The 23,336-nt window shown below is 40.0% G+C and overlaps 1 protein-coding gene across 1 annotated transcript; it reads right to left on the bottom strand.

Annotated features, from left to right (window-relative positions):
• Positions 1-7,074: 7,074 nt before the first annotated feature.
• LOC123091717 (uncharacterized) lies at positions 7,075-10,943 on the bottom strand. Its single transcript, XM_044513324.1, has 2 exons — positions 10,566-10,943; positions 7,075-7,450 (listed from the first exon to the last, which is right to left on the bottom strand). The coding sequence occupies exons 1-2, from the start codon at positions 10,881-10,883 to the stop codon at positions 7,442-7,444; spliced, it is 327 nt and encodes a 108-aa protein (XP_044369259.1). The 5' UTR covers positions 10,884-10,943; the 3' UTR covers positions 7,075-7,441.
• Positions 10,944-23,336: the final 12,393 nt, after the last annotated feature.

Here is a 23,336-nt window from a genome sequence, read left to right as displayed (position 1 = left end):
GGGCCCCGGGTCTATCTTTTGTCATATTGCTTTCCTATCTATTTTTCACCGCATTTGTTTTCAGATCTATTATCCCAAAACCCAAAAATACTTTGCTGCACTTTTTATTTGCATCTTTTATTTTGTCTATTACTCAGATCTATTTATCCAATATTATATTACTTAATCTATCTTTACTGAGGAGGGATTGACAACCCCTCTTACGCGTTGGGTTGCGAGGTTTTGTTCTTTGTGTGCAGGTACCGTTTACATAGTCTTGCTTGGTTCACCAACTGGTTCGATAACCTTGGTTTCATAACTGAGGGAAATACCTACCATAGTCGTACTGTATCATCCCTTCCTCTTTGGGGAAATACCAATGCAATTTCAATCTGCATCATGGGAATAGTGTACTAACCTCCGGAGAGTGTATAATCAATCAATAGCCGCGTCCTTGGATATGGACACAGTTTGTAGTAGGTCACATTGTGGCTCAATGAAAAGAAATAACCTGCACACTTAATCACACCAAGTTGGCACATGCAGACGTTGGTGATCTTGTGAGGATCACTATGGTTGGTTTCACGTGATCGACTGATGATCACAATGGTAAGATTTTGATGATGGTTACGAGGTAACCCAAGATGGTAAGTTGGCCCAAGGGACCGTGATCATGATCCTCGCAAACTTCTTGGAGATAGTATCATGCTCATGCGCATGCATTAAACTTGTTAAATGCCTTGTTATTGTTTGCCATTTTGCTTTGATTGATGTGAGCTTGCGAGTACATTCAAATTACTCACCTGGCATGTCATGCCAGATGCAGGAGAAGCCGTGCAAGGAGTCGATGTCATTCGGTGCATCACGATCTAGGCCGTCTTAGAGAAGTGTCCTTGTGGAGACGAGTATCACTACTTCGTCGCTTCGCTGCCAAGTAGGAGTTTCCCCTATCATCGAGGCCCTTGAGATGTCTACTAAACAATGTACATAACCGCAACCGCACCGTGTGTGCCACTTGGCCTCGACAATCATGTAATATCTGAACCTATGTACCCGGAAGAGATCAATAAAACGGTTGTTTTCTGTACCAAGTTGTTGTGTATTGCCAGAAGACTTGATCCCTGGACTAGCAATGCAAGGTAAACCGGTTGCTCTGAGCAAGGTAAACCACCAAGGAAGCCGATGTGCATTCAGTCTCACCCTTTTTGGTAATTGATGACAACATACATCAAAGATTCAAGTAAGGATATAGCAGATAATGTATGAAAGCTTTGAGAGAACACGTAACATGCATATGCTCCCCCTACCAGTGTGCAAACATATAGGTGATAATAGCTCATGAAATGTGAGTGCACAACAGGAAGCAATGAGTAATGAGTTACATGTATCTTGGCTATATGGATCAGAGCAACGTGGTGAATGGAGTACTTTCACGTTCATGATTATTTCTTGCAAACAATATGTACAATAAGCAAGAGATCATCATGCACATGGGTGTGATGCATATACTTACCTTGAGGTACTTGATCAAATTCTTGAAGAAATAAGCTTGAGAAAACAAGGTTAGATAACACAAGATAATTTCAACAAGAGTAAAGGCACAAGACAAACAAGAATACCAAGATTGGGATGACATGTGTGGGATAAGTATCACTAGGTGAATACTTCTTTAGGAGTAATCATGTCCCCAAAAGACTAAACAAGATTTCGAATAGAGTTCCAAGAGGTATATTTATCCCCTAATCTTGAATTCCTCCCCCCCTGAATCTAGCATTGGATAATGGGAGTATGTAGGGTGAGATAAAATTACAGAAAATGGAGTCAGAGCAAAAACTGAGCAAGTTCTAGCAAAAGACTCAACTGGGATTTTAACATGTTTCTCCCCTCTTAGAAATATTTAGGTTATCCCCTCTTTTGTAAAGTGCATCTCTTAGGTATCTCTTTTAATATAGAGGAGGTTTGTAATAAGCTTTGATGTGCATCCCTCTCCCCCTTTGACATCAATTTCCAAGAAGGATCTAGTTTCAAGGTTATTGGTCAAGTGGGTGTGGTCCTGGAGAGCACGACTAGGCATGATGTAATTTCAGATGCAGGCAGGGGGAAGAATCATTGAGTGGAGCTGGCTGGAGAAAGGAAGTATATGATTTGGCGAAATATTCTTTCAGGAGTGAAGTCGGTGACTCCAAGTTGTTTCGATCGGTGACTCTGAGATATGAAGTTCACATATAGATCACTTGGTCCGATTTAGTCATGTTTGGTTGTACAGATGACCTATGTGCAGTGTATAATTGCACTTTGGTACGACCGATATGTTTCAAGTCGGAGGGACCGATTTCAATGCAAAGGAAAAAAATCAACTCATCTCACTTGGCACTAAGTTCTCACAAATATATTCAAGGAATTCGAATAAGATTTGCAATTAATTTACTAGAAGATAAGAAACTAGCTAAAGAAAAAAAGAACACGAAAAAGTGGTCTAGATGAACACTCTAACAAGAAAGAAAGCAAACTAAAGAGACACTAGAGAACTTCATCTAGAGGAGGGGTCGTCAACTAGGTCACCTATGATTTAGCATATTGACTTAGGAGTCAAGTGAGGTCACTTGATCATAGGCAATACTCATCACAAAGCTCAACATGGGGTTACTACTTTTCGTCTAAGGATTTCAATGTATTCACATCTTGTTGAGTTGCTTTGACTCAAGTCTTTGTATAAAGCTTCTCTAAGATGTGAGCACTTACATTGGGTTTTGGTGTTAATATCCATCATGTAGTTGAACTTGTGGTACATTCTCATGGAATGAAGTTGGGAGGAATCCTTTCATTTGTAGTTCATCTTCCAACATGACTGGAAAGCAACTTGGGGAAGGCTATAAATCAATTGTTTCAAATGGTAGGATTGGAATCTCTTGATATCAACATGAGTAATGAGTAATGGAAGTGTTGTTATCTCTCAGAAAATGAGTAATGGAAGTAGTGTTAGGTTCTAGTGGCTCTCATAGAGAGTAAGTGGGGTCGAGGGGTATGTATAGGCTTCACCCAAAATCCAACCGTTACAAGCCTCCTGACCCAACTCGGTGACACCATACCAAAATCTTGGTGAGACCGACTAGTGTAAAAGATTCAAACATTGGAGGTTTGACTGAGACCGAATCAGAACATCACGGTGCGACCGAAGTGCACTAGCTAGGGAAAGACCTCATTTTGGTAGTTCCGGTTGTTTCATCTAGGTAATTCGGAAATTAAGCAACTTCATCACAAAAACTTGGTCATGCCATCTCGGTGGGACCGAGATCCATGTTGGTGGAACCGAAATGCTAGGGTTTGGCTTAGGGAGTGTATGTGATCAACTTGGTGAGTTTGTGATAGAAAATTTTGGTGGAACTGAGATGATACTTTAGGGTTTTGGACAGATGTGATGTGGAGAAATTGGTTGAGGTTTTGGAGCAATATCACCAAGCCCTTGAGCAATTGAGTCATGATCAAAACCTCATCCCCTTTTAATTGTATTGGCTTTCCTATGGACTCAATGGGATCTTGGATCACTTAACCAAAAATGTAGAGTCTTTGAGCTTGCCAATTCTTGTCCTTAGCATTTTGAAGGGGTCCACATCCTCATGGCCTTGCCATGCCATTGTTGAACTTATCTGAAATATACTGGGTGAAATTGTTAGTCCAATAATATATATGTTGGCATGAATTACCAAAACCACCCAGGAACCAAGTGTGCTTTCAACAACCCATACCACAAAAAATAGCAGGACCACGAGATGACAAATCTCCCTCTTGTGTGGCGTCAGCCCAAATTACAGTCACCGAAATAGTAATTACAGTAAAAATCACATGTAGGGTGACAGGAGGCATATTACAGGGGATCCAAGTGGGAGTTGATTCGGACGGGGGAGTAGGGAGGGGAGAGTTTACTGGCCACACAAACTCGATCTGGATTAACGAGCCCTTGACCTTGGACTCGTGGAGTGCCTCGAGGGGACAGAAAGGAAAGAAGGCATAGCTAAGGTAGCCGACGCGCCCGACAATATAGTCGAGCGCCCTATGTGGGGTGAAGACCGACATGACATCGTCCTTGCCCACTTGCATGAGCATGTTCCGACCCACAACATCTTCTTCTTGTGGGACACCATGGCGTGATGGAGGTGGCACCTCGTGTTCTAGAGGATTCTGATTCCTTGTGGGAGGCCGATGACTTGGTGGCCTTCACTGCGTCTCTGTGGGCAGTGACTCTGACGACATCGACAATGGTGGGGGTGGAAGGATGGAGATATCGCCACACACCTAGGCTAGGATGCTAGGAATTCTACTTGTCTTAGATGGGGGCAGGAACGGGCAGAGGGGAATCGGCCCAAACGCCGGACTCATACATAATGCAGGTGATGCACAGACGGCTTCGCTTAGTCCGTGGGTGGTTTGAACTGCTATGCGAGGTGATTATCCCCCGCTTGAGAAAAATACTCACAAAATAATGGCCTTCATATAGACACATTCATTTGAGATTTAGCAGATGAAAACACATACACTTTCCATCTTTAAAACGTCTCAAAGATGGAAAACCCTATTTTCAAAAGACAAATCTTTTCCTCGTGTAGACCTCCTCCTCCGTTTGGCACGCGTTCCCTATGGGGACCACCATCGACAAGCCCTCTCGACCTTATCCTTTCCATGACACATTCTTCTCCACGTGTTCCCTATGGCGGTTGATTCATATACATTGCGGGTGGGGTAGTGAAGGTTCCACCGTGTGTGTGGGCGGCTTGACCTCGATTATCCTCCTCTTGAGAAAAATACTCACAAAAACATGGCCTTCATAGACACCTTCTAATTTAATTCAAGAATTTCGTTAGTAATAACTTTCCCTCTTAAAAGGACTAAAATATAAGGAATGCATACAATATCTCTTTGGCATAATGTACTTCACTACCATAAATTAAAAAGGTAAATCACCCTAATGAAAGAAAGTGTCTCGGCCACAAGAGAAACAATCATAAGTTTATGTAAGTGTGGTAACAACATTTTCTGACATCGTACAAACAAGCAAATTGTTATTTATGTTAATGTTTTATTAAGAATGTTTAATTAACCCATGTGGATTTGACCTATCCCTTCAAACTATACATCATTGAGGAATGTAGCGTCATGAGGCGCCCTAGATCTATCCTGTTCAGGTCTCTATGGGCATAAATGGCATCTTCCAGCTTCTCAAAGTCGATGTATGCCATAGTTTGGTCACTGGAGAATTCAACACCTTCAATCTTTCCAAACTTTCGAAACTCTTCGTCTACCTCCTGCTTTGAAATAGATGAATAATTCCTCCAACCCATAGGTTCCCAAAATCTCCAGCATGTCAAAACCAATCAAAAGACACAAGCCGTCAGAAGGCATGATATTTCTATAATGAAATAGAAGAATTAAATTCTCATCCAAGTAGTCCTAGCAACAAAGACTGAGATATCTATGAATGATCTAACTTAAAGTGTAACAGATAAATCATAACATGCACATAGTTATATGAAATCACAACATGAATAACATCAAATTGTGTCATTTGTGCACAACTAATTACACAACAGTAGCACATGAATGGAGAAATTTCACTCTAGAGATACACAACTATGACTAACCAAGGATCATTCAATATTAGTACACCATTTAGATTAAACCAGACCATATGATAGTAACTGGATATTGACCTATTCCAAGGCAAATTGAAGCTGGAATTACAATAGTAAGTATCATGACGGCAATAGTCTTTACAAAACACTAGCATAACAATTTCAACATAGAACAAGGAACAATCACAAATCTAGGACTATATAACAAGCCAACACATCCTAAAACGCATAAAAGAGCCTGAGCACGGGATGATAAATCTCCCTCTCATGCGGCGTCATGCTAAATCACCAGCACCAAAACCATAATTTCCCAAGAAATTGCTTCACGGGGTGACAACCTGCAGCTAGATCATGGTGGATCCAAGGTGGATGCAGATCCGAATGATGGAGAAGTGAGTGAAGAGATTACTAGCTGGAAAAACTTGATCCGGATGAAGGAGGCCTTGATCTTGGACCCGCGGAGTGCCTCGAGCGAGCTAAAGAGGATGAAGGTGTTGCTGTGAGTGTCAGCGCATGTGATGATGCATTCAAGTGCCCTTTGTGAGATGAAGGCCGCAGTGACGTCATACTCGCCCACATGCGTGGGAAGGTTGCCGACCCATAGCGTGTTTTCCTCATGGGCCGCACCTAGCGCGGTGGCGGCACCCCCTCTGCTAGAGGCTTCTGATTCCTTCGGTAGGGAGGCTGACAGCTTGGCCGCCTCTGCGGGCGGTGGCTCCAACAACATCTACGATGGTGTGGGGTGGGAGGAAGGAGAGATCGCCGGACGCCTAGATCAGGATGCACAAAATTCTAGCTATCTAAGATGATGTTCGGAATGGGGAGAGGGAAACTGACCCACGGGCAAGACTCATATATATCGCGGGCAGGGTCGGGACGGTTGCGCCGAGTCCATGGGCGGCTCAACCATTTCTATGAGATGTGATTGTCCTCCATTAGAGAAAAATACTCACCAAATAATGGCCTTCATATAGACACATTGATTTGAGATTTAGCGGATGACAACATAAACACTTTCCTTATTTAAAACATGTCAAATATGGTAAAACCCTTTTTTCAACCAACTAATCTTTTCCTCTAGAGGACCTCCTCCTCAACTCCACACGTGTTCCCTATGGGGCCAGCCAACCGTAACCTCTCTCAACCTTACCCTCTCCCCATGACATATTCTTCTCCACATGTTCCCCATGGGGCAGGACTTGTATGTATTCCCGGGGGGTGGGGGCAGAGGGACGACATTTTCGTGTGTGTGGCCGGCTCAAACCAGATTATCCTTCGCTTGAGAAAAATACTCACAAAAACATGAACTTTATACATACACCTTTTAATTTATTTCAAGGAGTTGGTTAGTAATTACTTTCCCACTTAACAACGTCTCAAAAAGAAGGAATGTGTACAATATCTCATTGGCATAATATACTTAACTACCACAAATAAACAAAGTAAATGACCCTGATGAAAGAGAGTATCTCGACAACAACACAAATAATCATAACTTTATGTGAGTGTGGTTACAACATTTCTTTACACCATACAAGTAGGCACATTGTTGTTTATGTTAATGTTTTATTAAGCATGTTTCATTAACCCATATGGATTTGACCCGTCCCTCCAAACTATACGGCGAAGAGGAATGTTGCATCATGAGGCCCCTAAAATTTGTCCCATCCACAGGTTTATAGGTAGAAATGTCATCTTCCAGCTACTCAGAGTTGATGTATGCAAAAGTTTTATCAATGGATAATTCAACACGTTCAATCTTTCCAATCCTTTGAAACTCTTCATCTACCTCCTGCTTTGATATAGATGAAATGATTCCTCCAACACATAGGTTCCTAATAGCTCTATCATGTAAAAACCAATCAAAGAACAGATGCCATTAGAAGGCATACTATTTCTATAATGAAATAGATGCATAAAATCCTCATCCAAGTAGTCCTAGCAACAAAAACTATGAGATAGCTATGAATGGTCTAACTTGAAGTGAAACAGATCTAAGATAAAATACACTGCATAGTTATATCAAATCACAGCTTGAATAATAGCAAATTGTGTCACTTGTGCACAACTCATTACACAATAGTAACACATAAATGGTGCAATTTCACTTGATAAATAAACAACTATGACTAACCAATGATCATTCAGTATTAGTACATCATTCAAACTTTAATTAGACCATACCATAGTAACTAGATATTGACCTACTCCTTGGCAAAGCAAAGCTAGAATTACACCAGTAAGTATCATGAGGGCATCAATCTTTAGACAACACCAACATAACAATATCACCCTAGAGCAAGAACAGTTACCAATCTAGAACTATCTAAAAACATATATTTGTTGACACTACCAGAAATGTATGAAATGGCAAGAGCACGCAATGATAAATCTACCACTCGTGCGCCGCCATGCCATATCACATGCACCAAAATCGTAATTACCAATCACATCGCAGGGTGACAACCTGCAGCCAGATCACGGGGCGATACAAGGTGGGAGCTGATCCAGACAGTGGAGAAGGGAGAAGAGAGATTATCCAAATGAAGGAGCCCATGACCTTGGACCCACGGAGAACCTCGAGGGAATCCTAGGACACGGCAAGTGAGCAAAAGAGGACTAAGGCGTAGCTACGGGAGTCACCTCGCGTGACGACTTTGTTAGGCGCCACATGCAGGGCCAAGGCCGTAGTGATGTCGTCCTCATCCATGTGTGCATGTGTGTGTGGGTAGGTTGCCGATGCATAGCGTGTTTGCCTCGTGGTCCGCCCCTGGCACGGCGGTAGCACCCCTTGTGTCAGAGGGTTTTGATTCCTTCGATGAGGAAGCCGATGGCTCGGCGGCCTTAGTAGCCTCCGCCGCCTCTGCAGGTGGTGGCTCTGATGACATCAACGGTCGTGGGGGTGAAAGGAGGGAGAGATCGTCGGACACCTAGGTTAGGATGCTGGGCATTCTGGTTGTCTAAGATGGGTGCCGGAACAGGCAAAGGGGAACCGTCCCATGGTCCAGACTCATATATATTGGGGGTAGGGTAGGAATAGCTACGTCGAGTCCATGGGCGGCTCGAACCATTTCTATATGAGGTGATTATCCTCCACTTGAGAAAAATACTCACTAGATAATGGCCTTCATATAGACACATTAATTTGAGATTTAGCAGATGATAACACATACACTTTCCATCTTTAAAACGTCTGAAAGATGGAACAGCCTTATTCAACCGACTAATATTTTCCTCATGTAGACCTGCTCCTACGCTAGACATGCACTGCCTATGGGGCCCACCCACCGTAAACTCTCCCAACCTTATCCTCTCCATGACATATTCTTTTCCATATGTTTGATATGGGGCCGGACCCGTATATATTGCGAGTGGGGCAGGGTTGGTTTGTCGTGTGCATGGGCCACTCGAATCCGGCTATACCCGCTTGAGAAAAATAATCAAAAAACATGGCCTTCATAGACACCTTTTAATTTAATCCGAGGAGTTGGTTAGTAATAACTTTCCCTCTTAAAAACGTCTCAAAAATAAGGAATGCGTACAATATCTCATTGGCATAATATACTTCACTACCTCAAATAGAAACAATGTAAATGACCCTAATAAAAGAAAGTGCCTCTACCAAAACACAAATAATCATAAGTTTATGTATCTGTGGTGCGTGCTTATGCCCGTCTGTCCTGGCCCTAATAAAAGAAAGTGTCTCTACCACAACACAAATGACCATAATATACTTCACTACCACAATGTTTTCTTGAACACTAATAAAGGGATTCTTTCTTCTGCCCGTCCGTCCTAAAATTGCCCATGAAGTTGCAAAAAAATTACCCACCACTGCCATCCATATGTGGTAGAAAATAATTTGCTAAAGATCAAGAAAAAAAGAGCTGTCCGACCCAACCATTGTTCCCCAATCAGGAAAATGATTTGCTACAGATCCAGAGAAAAATTACTCACCACTCCCAACCATAAGTGGTAGTAAACAATTTGCTAAAGATCCAGAAAAAAACTTGCCGACCCGACCCTTGTTACCCAATCTGGAAAAAGATCTGCTAAAGATCCAGAAAAAGCAATTACCCACCACTTCCATCCAAAAGTGGTAGAAAATGATTCTCTGAAGGTCCGGAGAAAAGAGCTGTCGACCAGACCATTGTTCCCTAGTCTGAAAAACGATTTGCTAAAGATCGAGAAAAACAATTACACACCACTCTCATCCATAAGTGGTAGAAAACGATTCGCTAAAGATCCAGAAAAATGAGCTGCCCGACCCGACCATTGTTCGCCAATCCAAAAAACGATTTGCTAAAGATTCAGAAAACAATTACCAAACGCTCCCATCCATAAGTGGTAGAAAATGATTCTCTAAAGATCCATAAGAAAAAAGAAATGTCTGACCCGACCGTTATTCCCCAATCCGGAAAATGATTTGCTAAAGATACAGAAAAAATTGCCCAACCCAACCTTCTTCCCCCAATCCATATGGCCCGCAGTTAAAAAGAAAATCCGGACGTCTCGACCTCCCCACGTCGTGCCGACGTCTCCCACCACATGAACCTCCCCGTGGTGGCCACTGCCTAGGAACGAACTGCCATCGGATCCTACTATGCCATTCACCGGTGTCAAGGTTTCCAGTTGCCATCAGCTCCTCATGTGCTCATCCACCATCCCAAAGGCCTCGCGTACCTCACTCCCCTATACCCTTAGCGCCACTGCCCCCAGCCACCTGCGAGTCTTCACCAGACCACCCTTCGCGGTTGATCCTGTCTCCCGCCGCTCGAATAACTACATATATCAGAGTTGCTGGAGGCCTCAGCCCACACCACCTAAAGAAATTGCAATTCACAAGCACCGAAGTTCTAATTTTACTAGAAAATTCACATCGCGAACTGCTGCCATATCCCGAGGGGGATCCAAGGTGGGAGATGATACTAGTGGGGGAGAAGGGGGGTGAGAAATTACCGGCCGGACGAACTTGATCCAGATAAAGGTGCACTTGACCTTGGACGCACAAAGTGCCTCGAGGAAGGACCGAGACTCGGTGATGGAGCGGAAAAGAACGAAGGCATAGCTGCGGGAGCCAACGTGCATGATGACATAGTCAAGCGCCTTGTGTGGGGCAAGGCGGACCAACAGTATGTTCGTCTCGTGGGCGCCCCATGGTGTGGTGGCGGTGATGCCCCTAGCGCCGGCGGGCTCCGATTCCTTCGACATGGAGGCTGATGGCCTGGCAGCCTCCATGGCCTCGAAGGGCTCCACAGATTGTTTCTCTGACAACATCGGCGGTAGTGGGGATCAGGGCAGGGAGAGAGATAGGGTTAAGATGTGGGGATTTCGGCTCTATAAGATGGGGAACAGAAGGGGGCGTGGGGAACCGGCCCGCAGGTCAGACTCTATTATACTGCGGGTGGGGCAGGGACGGCTGCGCGCTTGCGCCGAGTCCATGGGCGGCACCATTTCTATCCCTGATCTAGTATATCATCCAGATATGGCACCTATTCCCATCACCGCTCAAAGAAAAAATCCTATTCGCATCACCGGACACTAAAAAAATATATCCCGTCAGCAAGAACAGATGAGTATATGCTTTATCCAAATAAGCAAGTTTACTCACCACATACTTCAAAGTTTTCATTATGCCTCAATAACCAAGGACATATAGTTCATTCATAATTCAAGTTTGCGTCGCCTCAATCTAACAAAATAAACACACATAAATAGAAACATACATATTTAGTTGTTATCTTATTTCTCAGGAGACATAACTTTGGTCATCATGCTAGGCAGAGCGACCAATAAAATCTTAAATGATAGCCTATAATTATGCCAACACACAGCAACAGAAAAAATGTATAGAAATGTCTGAATTCACTTGTCACTAATCTACTAATTCACTTGTCGCGAACTACTATCTTCCAGAGGGGATGAGGACCCCAATTGCATCAACTTGCATCATGATGACTTCTGCAATCAGAACAAACATCGACTTCTCATTGTAGATGAATTGCAGGGCCCTGTTTGCAGCCACAGCCAAGAGCTTAGATACATCGGGCCCCGTGCCAGGCAAAGGTTACACATGTCTGGTCTGTTCTTTCGTGAGCTCTTCCTTGAACTTCTTGATCTTCTGTAATTCGATCGGATTGTAGTAGGCATTTCAGCTTTCATCAATTTCATGTCTAAAGAGCATACACTTGATATTTTGTATTTTGAGTTGAGTACAAATTCTAAGGAGACTTGATGCATTGATGTAGCTAAAGCTGGTGATTGTGCCATGCTCCCCGTAGCTTGACATGTGTCACCCGCCTTTCACATATGTAATCAATGGGAAAACAGCTAAGTTGAAAACTATACTAAATACTGAGAGAAAAATATGACCTTGAATGCAGCTAAGTTGAAAACTATACTAAAGACTAAGACAAAAATATGAATATCTATCACGCTATATTGTATCCCTCTGTAAACTAAAATAAGACGTTTTAGGTCACTACTAAAAAATAGGAACAACATCATTTGATGGAAATATAATGGAAACTAAGAGGCGTGATAGTCAGAACAAACCATACTACAAATTATAGCAAGTTGAAAGTGCTATTTATTTATGTATGCCCAACCTAGAGAAGAACTATGGCTGAAATCACATGCCATGAGACTGGAGGTGTAGTGCACATTGGAGAAACATGATGGAAGTTCTTCTCAAAGTAAATACAGAAGCCACATTAGTAATACAATAATGAGCATGTATCATGGAAAGGCTTATTAGCCAATTAATGTTATTTTTGATGCATCAAGATACAAATGGAAATGAAGGCATACTACAAAGCTAATATAATCATTCCATAGACAGAGAATAAAGCTGAAAATACACAGAAGTACACATGCATAGAGAAGGACACTACTTGCATTCAAATTATCACATAGAGCTCTTCAAATTGTTGATGGTCATCACACAACTTTCCGGCAGGGCACAACATGGTAAGGAATTCCATTTGGTGTTACTATTAATAACTATAAGAAGAATAAAACAATCTAAAGACTAGACATAAGGAAAGCCCCTAGAAAAATTGAAATCTAAACCGAAGTCGTACTCTTACATACAAAACTTTAAGTGTCTCTCCTTTTCACAGATAATTAAGAAGCCTTTAGTATCTGAACCAGTACCAAAAGAAGAAGGAAACGTGTCAGTAACACGGTGAAGCAAAAGTAAAATTGATACACCAATGTGTCTGTATGTAAAATGATCTTGTAAAATGCACCATATTGCATCAACATACAAATAAAAAGATATTTCCAGTAAAAATAAGGTACTATGGACATTGTTGAACCTCAGCCTGCCATAAAGGCCAAAAGTTGGCAAGTCTTTACACTGCCATCGAATGTCTCAGTCCATGTCATCCCCAAATTGACAATTCTGAACAAAGACATTGAATGTCAAAGTGGCATGTGATACTTGCCAGACTCATGGGCTTCTTGTGGGGATTCAAAATCTCTCACAGTTTCAGAAGCTCCAATGGATCAAGCTTATCCCTCATCTATATAACACAAACAAAATCATTATATTTACTGACTGAATGTTGGTTTCTTACCAACACATAAGCCTGGAGGCCACAAATCTATATACACTACACCCAGTGGTAGGATGTATTTTTAAATATACAAAAAAAACTATTAACCATTCATGGTTGTCATTTTGAAGTGGGATTTCTAGTGTTAAGAACTAAGATGTATATGATTTTATGTGGACAACTCCAGCAATGAAATGAAAATCTTCAAGACTTCAGTAAATGCATATATTTTATAAGAAGATATGTTTTGGAAGACCATATGTAGGTTACTCAACTATGAATCATTTTTTATCAAATAGCAAAGGCACCATGCTCCAATGGCTGCTCCTCTTAGTCTAAAATATAGCTTGCACCACAACCATAAACACATACATGAACTATGTAATATACCAGCCACTCATCATAATGTTTCCCATAAATACCAAGACCTCTTGGATGCCTTTTTCTTGGCTTATCAAAATATAGTATACTAATTCAGAAACATTTGTAAACAGACAGTATTAGACAAAAGAGGAAAATTGAGATCCACAATAAGGATTTCTTTAAAGATATGCAAGGTTTGCCCTATCTATCAATTGCTTCTGCTAAATCCTCACCTATCAAGTGTTCTCTCTAAATAAAAAATACTATAGTGGTCCCTGGATTATATTGTACAACATGATTTGGTTTACAAATTCCATATCTGTATTCAAACAATTATGTACCCGGAGCATGGATTTTCCATAGGTGGATGGAGGCTAGAGAGTAGTAAGGCATGAGGTTGCTCCTATTCGTTATTAGGCAGGTAAAATGATGGGATAATAAATACCATTAGTAGCAGATAAGCATGTGCATATGTGAATGTATTGAACTTTAATTAGATAGAGTTGATGTTATTTGTGCCTTTTTTAAAACATAAAAACTAAGACACCAACACAATCATAGGATCAAATAATAAATGGCCTAGACCATTATTGATAAGAAGAAAGATACAACTGAATCATATAATCGACTTAGTTTCTATTATTCAAAAAATTGTTGCAACTACAAGTAGAACTCAACCACTTCAACCCAAGATGTTGTGCTAGGTGCCAAACAAATCAAAAGGAGGTAAAAAGAAAGTGAATAAGTCAATAGTGCCTTATGAAAGCACATGAAAAAAAAGAAACTAAACGACTACTCGACTTGTTATCATTTAGTGGAGCTAAATTTCATATATTTCTATAGCTCTTTGTCCCTTTAGTTTCAAACATGGGAAACAACACAAATAGGAGAAAATGAGGTGGCATTTGAAAACATGAAACTTTCAGAGCCCCCCAACTACACCGAATGGAGGTAGATGATGATGTTAAGTACCATATTAATAGATTGAAGGTGGTGCAAGCATTGGTGCACATTGTAGTAGAAGTCACCACTTAAAAGGTGGTAGATAACTACTTGGCCGCTCGGCGACATCACCACCCAACCAAGTGCAGATTGCTCCTAAAGAGAGACACCCAAAGCATATGCCCATGGTGGCCCATTTGCGGGCCGTTAACATGATGAAAGTCAACACGGGCCCTAAATGCGTTGACCTACTACACCAGCCTTTAACAGGCCGAAAGTGCGGGTGGTCTAGATTTATGTCATCAAGAATATGGGTCGTTAATAGGATGAATATCATGTTGGGCCACATATGGCCATGCGTTGTGTCGATCATTAATTGGCCAAAAATCACATCAGGCTGGAAGTCGCCAAACTTACAGTGGGCCACTGATACGTCTCCAACGTATCTATAATTTTTGATTGTTCCATGCTATTATATTACCTGTTTTAGTTGTTTATGGGCTTTATTTTACACAATTATATCATTTTTGGGACTAACCTACTAACTGGAGAACCAGCCCGTATTGCTGTTTTTTGCCTATTTCAGTATTTTAAAGAAAAGGAATAACAAATGGAGTCCAAACGGAATGTAACCTTCGGGAGCGTGATTTTTGGAACAAACGTGATCCAGAGGACTTGGAGTGCAACCCAAGAAGCAACCGAGGCGTCCACGAGATAGGAGGGCGCGCCCACCCCTCCTGGGCACGCCCCTTGTCTCGTGGACCCCTCGGGCGGCCACCGACGTACTTCTTCCTCCTATATAAGCCTACATACCCCGAAAACATCCAGGGAGCCACCAAAGAAATATTTCCACCACCATAACCTTCTGTATCCACGAGATCCCATCTTGGAGCCGTCGCCGACGTTCTGCCGGAGGGGGAATCCACCATGGAGGGCTTCTACATCAACACCATAGCTCCTCCGATGAGTTGTGAGTAGTTTACCACAGACCTTTGGGTCCATAGTTATTAGCTAGTTGGCTTCTTCTCTCTTTTTGGATCTCAATACAATGTTCTCCCGCTCTCTTGTGGAGATCTATTCGATGTAATCTCTTTTTGCGATGTGTTTGTCGAGATCCGATGAATTGTGGGTTTATGATCAAGTTTATCTATGAATAATATTTGAATCTCCTCTGAATTCTTTTATGTATGATTGAGTTACCTTTGCAAGTCTCTTCGAATTATCGGTTTGGTTTGGCTACTAGATTGATCTTTCTTGCCATGGGAGAAGTGCTTAGCTTTGGGTTCAATCTTGCGGTGTCCTTACCGAGTGACAGAAAGGGTTGCAAGGCACGTATTGTATTGTTGCCATTGAGGATAAAAAGATGGGATTTATATCATATTGCTTGAGTTTATCCCTCTACATCATGTCATCTTTCTTAATGCGTTACTCTGTTCTTATGAACTTAATACTCTAGATGCATGCTGGATAGCGGTCGAGGTGTGGAGTAATAGTAGTAGATGCAGGCAGGAGTCGGTCTACTTGTCACGGACGTGATGCCTATATACATGATCATGCCTAGATAATCTCATAATTATTCTCTTTTCTATCAGTTGCTCGACAGTAATTTGTTCACCCATCGTAATATTTATGCTATCTTGAGAGAAGCCTCTAGTGAAACCTATGGCCCCCGGGTCTATCCTTTATCATATAAGCTTTCAATCTACTTTTATTTGCATCTTTATTTTCTACATCTATATTATAAAATACCAAAAATATATGTATCTTATCATATTATCTCTATCAGATCTCACTTTTGCAAGTGGCCGTGAAGGGATTGACAACCCCTTTATCGCGTTGGTTGTGATTTCTTTGTTTGTTTGTGTAGGTTCGTGGGACTTGTGAGGAGCCTCCTACTGGATTGATACCTTGGTTCTCAAAAACTGAGGGAAATACTTACACTACTATGATGCATCACCCTTTCCTCTTCAAGGAAAACCAACGCAAGCTCAAGACGTAGCAAGAAGGATTTTTGGCGCCGTTGCCGGGGAGGTCTTCGCTCAAGTCAAGACATACCAAGTACCCATCACAAACTCATCCCCCTCGCATTTACATTATTTTCCATTTGCCTCTCGTTTTCCTCTCCCCCACTTCACTCTTGCCGTTTTATTCGCCCTCTCTTTCCCAATCTCCTCTCTTTTCTGCTTGTATTCTTCTTCCTCTCTCTTTCGCTTGCCTTTTTCTGTTTGCTTGTGTGTTGGATTACTTGTCGCCATGGTGCAAGATAATACCAAATTGTGTGATTTCTCCAATACCAATAATAATGATTTCCTTAGTACTCCGATTGCTCCTCTTAATGATGTTGAGTCTTGTGAAATCAATGCTGCTTTGCTGAATCTGGTTATGAAAGATCAATTCTCCGGCCTTCCTAGTGAAGATGTCGCTACTCATCTAAATAACTTTGTTGATTTGTGTGAGATGCAAAATAAAAAAGATACGGATAATGATATTGTTAAATCGAAGTTATTTCCATTTTCACTTAGAGATCGTGCTAAAGTTTGGTTTTCATCTTTGCCTAAAAATAGTATTGATTCTTAGAACAAATGCAAAGATGCTTTTATCTCTAAGTATTTTCCTCCCGGTAAGATCATCTCGCTTAGGAACAATATGATGAATTTTAAACAATTTGATCATGAGCATGTTGCCCAATCTTGGGAAAGAATGAAATTAATGATTTGCAATTGTCCTACTCATGGTTTGAATTTATGGATGATCATACAAAAAATTTATGCTGGATTAAACTTTGCTTCTAGAAATCTTTTAGATTTGGCTGCCGGAGGCACGTTTATGGAAATAACATTAGGAGATGCTATAAAACTTCTTGATAATATTATGGCTAATTATTCTCAATGGCACACCGAATGATCTACTAGTAAAAAAGTGCATGCTATAGTAGAAATTAATGTTTTGAGTGGAAAGATGGCTGAGCTTATGAGATTGTTTGCTACTAAGAGTTCTTCTATTGATCCCAATGATATGCCTTTATCTACCTTGATTGAGAATATAATGAATCTATGGATGTAAATTTTGTTGGTAGGAATAATTTTGGAAACAATTCTTATAGAGGAAACTTTAATCCTAGACCGTTCCCTAGCAATTCCTCTAATAATTATGGAAATTCCTACAATAATTCTTATGGTAATTTTAATAAGATGCCCTCTGATTTTGAAAATAGTGTGAAGGAATTTATGATCTCTCAAAAGAATTTTAATGCTTTGCTTGAAGAAAAATTGCTCAAAGTTGATGATTTGGCTAGGAATGTTGATAGACTTTCGCTTGATGTTGATTCTCTCAAACTTAGATCTTCTTCTCCTAAGCATGATATCAATGAGTCTCTCAAAGCAATGAGAGTGTCCATTGACGAGTGCAAATAAAGAACCGCTAGATTGCGTGCTAAGAAAGATTGCTTTGTAAAAGCGTGTTCTTCTACCTCCCATGAAAATAATGATGAAGATCTTAAAGTTATTGATATGTCCCCTATTATATCTTTATTTTGCAATATTAATCTTGATAATAATGGGACTGGAGATGAGTCAACTTTATTTAGATGGCGTCCCGAGAATTCGGAATTTTTAGATCTTGATGCTAAATTTCGTAAAAGTGGGATTGGAGAGGTCATGACTTTAAATAGTATTGAACCCACTATCTCGGATTTCAAGGATTTTTATTATGATAATTGTTCTTTAGAAAGTTGTATTTCCTTGTTGCAATCTGTTGTTAATTCTCCTCATGCTTATAGTCAAAATAAAGCTTTTACCAAACATATTGTTGATGCCTTGATGCGATCTTTTGATGAAAAACTTAATTTGGAAGTTTCTATACCTAGAAAACTTAATGATGAGTGTGAACCTACTATAAAGATTAAAATTAAAGATTATGAGTGTTTTGCTTTGTGTGATTTGGGTGCTAGTGTTTCTACGATTCCGAAAACTTTATGTGATATTCTAGGTTTCCATGATCTTGATGATTGCTCTTTAAATTTGCATCTTGTGGATTCCACCATTAAAAAGCCTATGCGAAGAATTAATGATGTTCTCATTATTGAAAATAAGAATTTGGTGCCTGTAGATTTTATCGTTCTTGATATAGATTGCAATCTTTGATGTCCTATTATTTTTGGTAGACCTTTCCTTAGAACGATTGGTGCGATTATTGATATGAAGGAAGGGAATATTAGATTCCAATTTCCATTAAGGAAAGGCATGGAGCACTTTCCAAGAAAGAAAGTCAAATTACCTTATGAATCTATCATGCGAGCTACTTATGAATCAAGTGCCAAAGATGGCATATTTAGATCTATCCTCGCTTTTATGCCTAGCTAGGGGCGTTAAACAATAGCGCTAGTTGGGAGGCAACCCAATTTTATCTTTGTTTTCGCTTTTTGCTTCTATTTAGTAATAAATTTATCATCTACCTTCTGTTTAGATGCGTTTTCATGTTTTAGGTAGTGTTTGTGCCAAGTAGAACCTATAGGATAACCTATGGTGATAGTTAATTTGATTCTGCTGAAAAAGAGAAACTTTGCACGCACGAAAATAATTTTAGTAATTCACAGAGACGTGTTTTTGCATTTATGCTTTTTTATGTAGATCAATAGACAAATTGCCCAGTACTTCCTATTTTGGTAGGATCTTTAGAGTTCCAGAAGTATTCCAGAGTTACATATTGCTACAGACTGTTCTATTTTTGACAGATTCTGCTTTTCTTGTGTTGTTTGCTTATATTGATGAATCTATGGCTAGTATGTAGGGGTATGAACCATAGATAATTCGGAATATAGTAGATTTAACACCAATATAAATAAATAATGAGTTCATTACAGTACCTTATGTGGTGGTTTTGCTTTCTTGCACTAACGGAGCTTATGAGATTTCCTGTTGAGTTTTGTGTTGTGAAGTTTTCAAGTTTTGGGTAAAGATTTGATGGACTATGGAATAAGGAGTGGCAGGAGCCTAAGCTTGGGGATGCCCATGGCACCCCAAGATATTCAAGAATAGCCAAAAGCCTAAGCTTGGGGATGCCCCGGGAAGGCATCTCCTCTTTTGTCTTCGTTTATCAGTAACTTTACTTGGAGCTATATTTTTATTCGCCACATGATATGTGTTTTGCTTGGAGCGTCTTGTATGATATTAGTCTTTTCTTTTTAGTCTACCACAATCATCCTTGCTGTACACACCTTTTGGGAGAAACCCACATGATTGGAATTTATTAGAATACTCTATGTGCTTCACTTATATCTTTTGAGCTAGATAGTTTTTGCTCTAGTGCCTCACTTATATCTTTTAGAGCACGGCGGTGGCTTAATTTTGTAGAAATTGTTAGTCTCTCATGCTTCACTTATATTATTTTGAGAGTCTCTTAGAACAGCATGGTATTTTCTATGTTTATAAAATTGGTCCTAGAATGATGGGCACCTTGCGGATTCCACCATTAAAAAGCCAATGGGAAGTATCAATGATGTTCCAATTGTTGCAAATAGAAATTTGGTGCCCGTTGATTTTATCGTTCTTGATATAGAGTGCAATCTTTCTTGCCCTATTATTCTTGGTAGACCTTTCCTTACAACGATTGGTGCGACTATTGGTATGAAGGAAGGGAATATTAGATTCCAATTTCCATTAAAAAAGGCATGGAGTACTTTCCAAGAAAGAAAGTTAAATTACCTTATGAATCTATTATGCCAGCTACCTATGAATCAAGTGCCAAAGATGGCACTACTTACATCTATCTTCGCTTTTATGCCTAGCTAGGGGCGTTAAACGATAGCGCTAGTTGGGAGGCAACCCAATTTTCTTTGTGTTTTTTGTTTTTGTTCCTGTTTAGTAATAAATTTTGCATCTACTTTCTGTTTAGATGTGTTTTCATGGTTTATTTAGTGTTTGTGCCAAGTAGAACCTATAGGATAACCTATGATATGAGTTGATTTGATTCTGCTGAAAAACAGAAACTTTGCACTCACGAGAACAAATTCAATAAATCACAGAAACGAGATTTTGCATTGATTCTTTTTGATTCTGTTCAATAAACAAATTGTTTAGGACTTCCTATTTTGTTAGGATTTTTAAGGTTCAATAAGTGTGCGTTAGATACAGATTGCTACAGACTGTTCTGTTTTTGGCAGATTCTGTTTTTCGTGTGTTGTTTGCTTATTTTGATGCATCTATGGTTAGTATGTAAGGGTATGAACCATAGAGAACTTGGAATACAGTAGGTTTAACACCAATATAAATAAAGAATGAGTTCATTAAAGTACCTTATGTGGTGGTTTTTTTTCTTTCACTAACGGAGCTTATGAGATTTCCTGTTGAGTTTTGTGTTGTGAAGTTTTCAAGTTTTGGGTAAAGATTTGATAGACTATGGAATAAAGGGTGGCAAAAGCCTAAGCTTGGGGATGCCCAAGGCACCCCAAGATATTCAAGAATAGCCAAAATCCTAAGCTTGGGGATGCCCCCGGAAGGCATCCCCTCTTTCGTCTTCGTTCATTGGTAACTTTACTTGGAGCTATACTTTTATTCGCCACATGATATGTGTTTTGCTTGGAGCATCGTGTATTATATTAGTTTTTGCTTTTTAGTTTACCACAGTCATCCTTGATGTAACACACCTTTTGGGGGAAGCCTACTTGATTGAAATTTATTAGAATACTCTATGTGCTTCACTTATATCTTTTGAGCTAGATAGTTTTTGCTCTAGTACTTCACTTATATCTTTCAGAGCACGGCGGTGGTTTAATTTTGAAGAAATTGTTTATCTCTCATGCTTCACTTATACTATTTTGAGAGTCTTTTAGAACATCATGGTATTTGCTATGGTTATAAATTGGTCCTAGAATGATGAGCATCTAAGTTGGGTATAATAAAAACTATCATAGGAAGTGAATTGGATGCTATGATCAACTTGATACTTGATAATTGTTTTGAGATATGTAGGTAGTGATATTAAAGTCATGCTAGTTGGGTGATTATGAATTTAAAGAATTCTTGTGTTGAAGTTAGCAAGTCTCGTAGCATGCACGTATGGTCAAAGTTGTGTAACAAATTTGAAGCATGAAGCGTACCTGGCTTATGCATCCTTACGAGTGGCGGTCGGGGACAAGCGATGGTCTTTTCCTACCAATCTATCCCCCTAGGAGCATGCGCGTAGTGCTTGATTTTTGATGAATTCTAAATTTTTGCAATAAGTATATGAGTTCTTTTGACTAATGTTGAGTCCATGGATTATACGCACTTTAACCTTTGCATCATTGCTAGCCTCTTCGGTACCGTGCATTGCCCTTTCTCACCTTGAGAGTTGGTGCAAACTCCGCCGGTGCATCCAAACCCCGTGATACGATACGCTCTATCACACATAAACCTCCTTATATCTTCCTCAAAACAGCCACCATACCTACCTATTTATGGCATTTCCGTAGCCATTCCGAGATATATTGTCATGCAACTTTCCACCGTTCCGTTCATCATCATCATGACATACATTACTTTTGTCATATTGCCATTGCATGATCATGTAGGTGATATCGTATTTGTGGCAAAGCCACCATGCATAATTTTTATACATGTCACTCTTGATTCATTGCACCATCTCGGTACACCGCCGGAGGCATTCATATAGAGTCATATCTTGTTCTAGTTTCGAGTTGTAATTCAGGTGTTGTAATCAATAAAAGTGTGATGATCATCATTATTAAAGCATTGCCCAAAAAAGGCCAAAAGAAAAAAAAAGAAGAAAGGCCAAAAAGAAAAGAAAAAATAAAAATAAAAATAAAAAAAGAAAAAGAAAATAAATAAAGGGGAAATGCTACTATCTCTTTTTCCACACTTGTGCTTCAAAGTAGCACCATGTTCTTCATGTAGTGAGTCTCATATATTGTGCTTCAAAGTAGCACCATGTTTTTGATGTAGAGAGTCTCATAAGTTGTCACTTTCATATACTAGTGGGAATTTTTCATTATAGAACTTGGCTTGTATATTCCTACGATGGGCTTCCTCAAATGCCCTAGGTCTTCGTGAGCAAGCAAGTTGGATGCACACCCACTAGTTTTCTTTTGTTGAGCTTTCATTCATAGCTCTAGTGCATCCGTTGCATGGAAATCCCTACTCCTCATGTTGACATCAATTGATGGGCATTCCCATAGCCTGTTGATTATCCTTGTCAATGTGAGACTTTCTCCTTTTTGTCTTCTCCACACCGTCCCCAATCATTATTCTATTCCACCCATAGTGCTGTATCCATGGCTCACGCTCATGTATTGCGTGAAGGTTGAAAAAGTTTGAGATTATTTAAGTACGAAACAATTGCTTGGCTTGTCATCGAGGGTATAGAAGTTGGGAACATCTTTGTGTGACCAAAATGAAGCATAGCCTAACTATATGGTTTTGTAGGGATGAACTTTCTTTAGCCATGTTATTTTGAGAAGACATGATTGCTTTTATTAGTATGCTTGAAGTATTACTATTTATTTTGTCAATATGAACTTTTATTTTGAATCATTTGGATTTGAACATTCATGCCACAATAAAGATAAATTACAGTGATAAATTATGCTAGGTAGCATTCCACATCAAAAATTCTATTTTTATCATTTACCTACTCGAGGACGAGCAGGAATTAAGCTTAGGTATGCTTGATACGTCTCCAATGTATCTATAACTTTTGATTGTTCCATGCTATTATATTACCTGTTTTAGATGTTTATGGGCTTTATTTTACACAATTATATCATTTTGGGACTAACCTATTAACCGGAGGCCCAGCCCGTATTGTTGTTTTTTTGCCTATTTCAGTATTTCGAAGAAAAGGAATATCAAACGGAGTCCAAATAGAATGA

This window comes from Triticum aestivum, chromosome 1B, assembly GCF_018294505.1.
Source record: "Triticum aestivum cultivar Chinese Spring chromosome 1B, IWGSC CS RefSeq v2.1, whole genome shotgun sequence".
Taxonomy (NCBI): domain Eukaryota; kingdom Viridiplantae; phylum Streptophyta; class Magnoliopsida; order Poales; family Poaceae; genus Triticum; species Triticum aestivum.
The sequence above is the reverse complement of the archived record's forward strand: the minus strand, read 5'-3'. Positions and strand labels throughout refer to the sequence as shown.

What these genes read in the sequence shown, in the direction of transcription:
- LOC123091717 (XM_044513324.1), bottom strand. Translation starts at nt 10,883, where the DNA reads ATGTTGTCAGAGAAACAATCTGTGGAGCCCTTCGAGGCCATGGAGGCT.